This window comes from Penaeus monodon, unplaced genomic scaffold (genome assembly GCF_015228065.2).
Source record: "Penaeus monodon isolate SGIC_2016 unplaced genomic scaffold, NSTDA_Pmon_1 PmonScaffold_11434, whole genome shotgun sequence".
In the NCBI taxonomy this organism is placed as follows: Eukaryota; Metazoa; Arthropoda; class Malacostraca; order Decapoda; family Penaeidae; genus Penaeus; species Penaeus monodon.
Window position 1 is genome coordinate 7,501 of NW_023640197.1, and position 4,007 is coordinate 11,507.

Genomic DNA, 4,007 nt, shown 5'->3' on the forward strand with positions numbered 1-4,007 from the left:
ATTATATTATATATAATATATAAAAATCTGTGTGTGAGTGTGTGTGTGTGTGGTGTGTGTATGATGGTATAATATATATATCCCAAAGGGGTATTTAATGCATAGAAAATGTATTATATCAATATTACATATATGTGTTTCTATAAATTTTATATATATATATATATATATACAAAATATGTACATAACCCCACAACAACAACACACAAAAAACACACACACCACACAAACAAACAACACAAAACACACACACACACACAACCGGCACGCACGCACGAACGCACACGCACACGCACACGCAGCAACAACGCACACGCCACCACAAAGCACGCCCTACACCATACGCACAACGCATCCACACGCAACGCACAACGCACAGAAACCCCACACACAACACACACACAAAAACACACACCACCACACCCACACACACACACACACCACACACACCCCAACACCAACCACACCACACACACCACACACACACACAATATAGATATATATTATATATATAATATATTAAAATATATATTAATATATCATATATATATAATATATATAAACACAACACACACACACACACAACACACACGCAGCACACAACACATATATATTATATATATAATATATATATATATATATATATATATTAAAATATATATATAATATAAACAATTAAAAATTTTATTGGTGTGTGGTGTGTGTGTGTGTGGTGTGTGTGGTGGTGTAACAAAATAAAAAAATGTATATTACATATACATATATATATATATATATATTTTTAATATATATATATAATTATTTATATTTAAAATATATATAGTATATGTAAAAATGTTTTTTTAAAAATATTATGTTTTGATTAAATACATACATACATACATACATACATAAATATTTATATATATTATATATATATATATATATTTATAATATATTTATATATACAATATATAAAATTATAATTATAATATATATATAATGTAATTTTATATTTATATTTTTAAAAATACCCAATATATATAATATATAAATATATAAAAAAAATTAATATATTCATATATATATAAAAATTTAATATATATATAAATATAATATATACAACAAAATATTTCCATCATTATATATACGTCCAATATATACATCATAATATGTCAAGGTGGGCCTTGCCAGCCTCCCCCCCCAGATAACTCACTGGCAACCCTAAATAAAAATGGATATGCGGGGGGGAGGGTGTTGCTCCTCCCACTTTGCAAGTGGGGGAAAAGTCGGGGCGCAGGATGGGAACATGAGTTATTTGTCCCGCTTGCAGGTGGCAACCCACCATGAGGCTTGTTGGGGCAAGTCTGGGGAAACCCCCAACAGACAAATGGGGGCCTCCACAGTTGGGGCAGCGTTTGGTGGGAGTGGCCGAGTGGCGTGCACCCGGAGGACCACCCGAGGCTTAACTTCAGGCGAGCCATCCAGGTACGCGCTTGGAACATCTGGCCCTTTGGGCGGCATGTTTGAGTGGTTACCTCTGCTATCGGGGGAAAACTGGAGCGATTGGGAGTTGAGGTGGTTTCCCCTCTCAGAGTTGAGAATACCTGGCAGCGTCACGATCAGTATAGGTGGGTACACCTACTACTGGTCGGGCCACAGTGATGGTCACCACCTCCCACTTCAAAACTCCCTGTCCCTCCACTTGGACAGACTGAGGGAGAAGGAGTGTACCCGTGGATTCACCATGGCAGTCTCTGATTGATTCACAGAACTTGACAACCTGATGATCCATTTACTTTTTTGGGAGCTCTTCAAGCGCCAAAACACTCAAAGCATCCCAGAGTCCATTGGCATACGCCCGAGGGCAAGGCATAATTCCATCCCCCTGGAGATACAAGAGGCCACTGAAGCAGGGTGCATGGCTCGACTGAATGGCAATCAGGTTTTGGGCATCGCAATCAGGGCTTTGGTGTATAGGGCTCAGCACGCTTAGAAGGGGCAAGGAATCTTGCTGAGGAGGTTGAAGGCCATTTCTTGGTAAATGACCTTTGCCCCCCTACCAAGCCCTGAGAAAGCTGAACTGTAAGGCCTCCTCACAAAGGGACTGTAGTCTGCTCAGTGGATGGACAGATCATCCAGATCATGTTGGTGTTTTGTGAACGTTGGGAGTTGTCCAACAGTTAGCTTGGATGCAAGTGATATCACATTACCCGTATCGGACCCACCCATCAGTGAGGAACCTCCTACCCTAACGGAGGTGAAGATGGAGATTTCCAAGCTGAAGTGTGGGAAAGCCGCAGGCACATGTGATATCCTTGCTGAACTTCTAAAGGCTATGGCTTGGGGCTTGCATACAGTCTTGACTGCTATCTTGCTATTCTGGTGGTCATCCCTCATCTGCATTGGACTGTAGCAACTGCCGTGGCATACACTTTCGCCCACATTCCTCTGAAACGGATATGCAACCACCTACTTAGGCAGTCTGGATTCACTCCTCGCAACAGATCGAATATTAGCGCTTTGAGTAATTGTGGAAAGCCGTCGTGAGTTTGGTCATAACCTACATCGACCTCAAGAAGGCGTTAGACTTGGTGCATCGAGAATCGTTGTGGGAGCTTCTGAAACTAAGGGGAATTCTGACACAGATTATGGCCTAATAGCAAGCTTTATACTGGTACTTAAAGTGCTGTTAAAGTGTGGGTGCCTGTCAAACTTCTTCCCTGTTAATTCAGGTTGAGGCAAGGCTGTGTCCTGCACCAGCACTTTTCAACACCTACATGGACTGGATAATGGCAGAGCTACTACCCAAAGTCAGTGTAGAACAACACTGGCAATATCAGGTCTCAGACCTTGGCTTTGCCGATGATGTCGCTGTCCCTGGAGTCACTGGTGACGGCTCTTGATGTATTCAGCAATGAGCCGAAGCCCTTAGGCCTAGAGGTCTGCTGGACCAAGACCAAGATCCAGGACTTTGGGGGCCTGTTAGGGGAACCCATTCAGTCGATCCATGCTTGCAGTGAGGACATGAAATCACAGAGAGCTTTACATACCTTGGTAGCATAGTCCATATCTCTGGGTTGTCAGACCAAGAAGTCAGCAGACGGATTGGTCTGGCAACGGGAGCCATGAACTCCATTAACAAGAGTATTTGGAGATATCTCTGTCGGTATCTCTGCAAAAAAAGGACCAAGCTACATGTCTTCAGGCCTGATACTGCCAGTTTTGCTCTATGGAAGCGAAACCTGGACACTATCTAGTGGCCTTGGAGTCTCGTCTTGATGCCTTTTGTAACAAGTCTCTTCGCTGGATCATGGGATACAGTTAGCAGGACCATGTGTCCAAACCCAAAGGCTACACCATGAGACTGGCATGGACCTGTTACTTGCATAATCCAGGATTTCAACCAGGCTATAAAGGGCACCTAGCTCGCTTCCTTGTGGATGACCCTGCCCATCAGGGTTTTCTCTTTGCGACAATCCTGGTTAGGGAAACCCGTTCAGCGATCGATGCTTGTGGTGAGGACGTTGAAGTCACAGAGAGCTTTACATAAATTAGTAGCGTAGTCATATCTCTGGGCTGTCAGACCAAGAAGTCAGCCCTAGGATTGGTCTAGCAGCAGGAGCCATGAACTCGATTAACAAGAGCATTTGGAGATGTCGGTACCTATGCAGAAGGACCAAGTTACATGTCTTCAAGGCCTTGATACTGCCAGTTTTGCTCTATGAAAACGAAACCTGGACACATCTAGTGCCTTGGAGTTTTCGTCTTGATGACTTGTAACAAGTCTCTTCGCTGGATCATGGGTACAGTTTAAACAGGACCATGTGTCCAACCGACGGCTACACCGTGAGATGGCATGGGACCTGTTACTTGCATAATCCGGGAACGCCAACTCTCGCTTCCCTGTGGATGACCCTGCCCATCAGGTTGTCTCTTTGTGAGACAATCCTGGGTGGAGAAGGCCCGGGGGGGAATTGAAACCCCACCCCCCGGAAATGGATATTGGGGCCCTAGGGCAACCAAGC

The 4,007-nt window shown here is 43.2% G+C and overlaps 1 protein-coding gene across 1 annotated transcript in view; it reads left to right on the top strand.

The window, feature by feature from the left end:
• Nucleotides 1-1,448, top strand: part of LOC119568904 (acanthoscurrin-1-like) — a gene marked incomplete at its 5' end in the record, with an annotated part of 8,866 nt that extends 7,418 nt beyond the window's left edge. Inside the window, one exon of the mRNA XM_037917306.1 lies at nucleotides 1,313-1,448. Within this exon, the coding sequence (XP_037773234.1) occupies nucleotides 1,313-1,448 (136 nt within the window). The remainder of the gene's footprint in view (nucleotides 1-1,312) is intronic.
• Nucleotides 1,449-4,007: the final 2,559 nt, after the last annotated feature.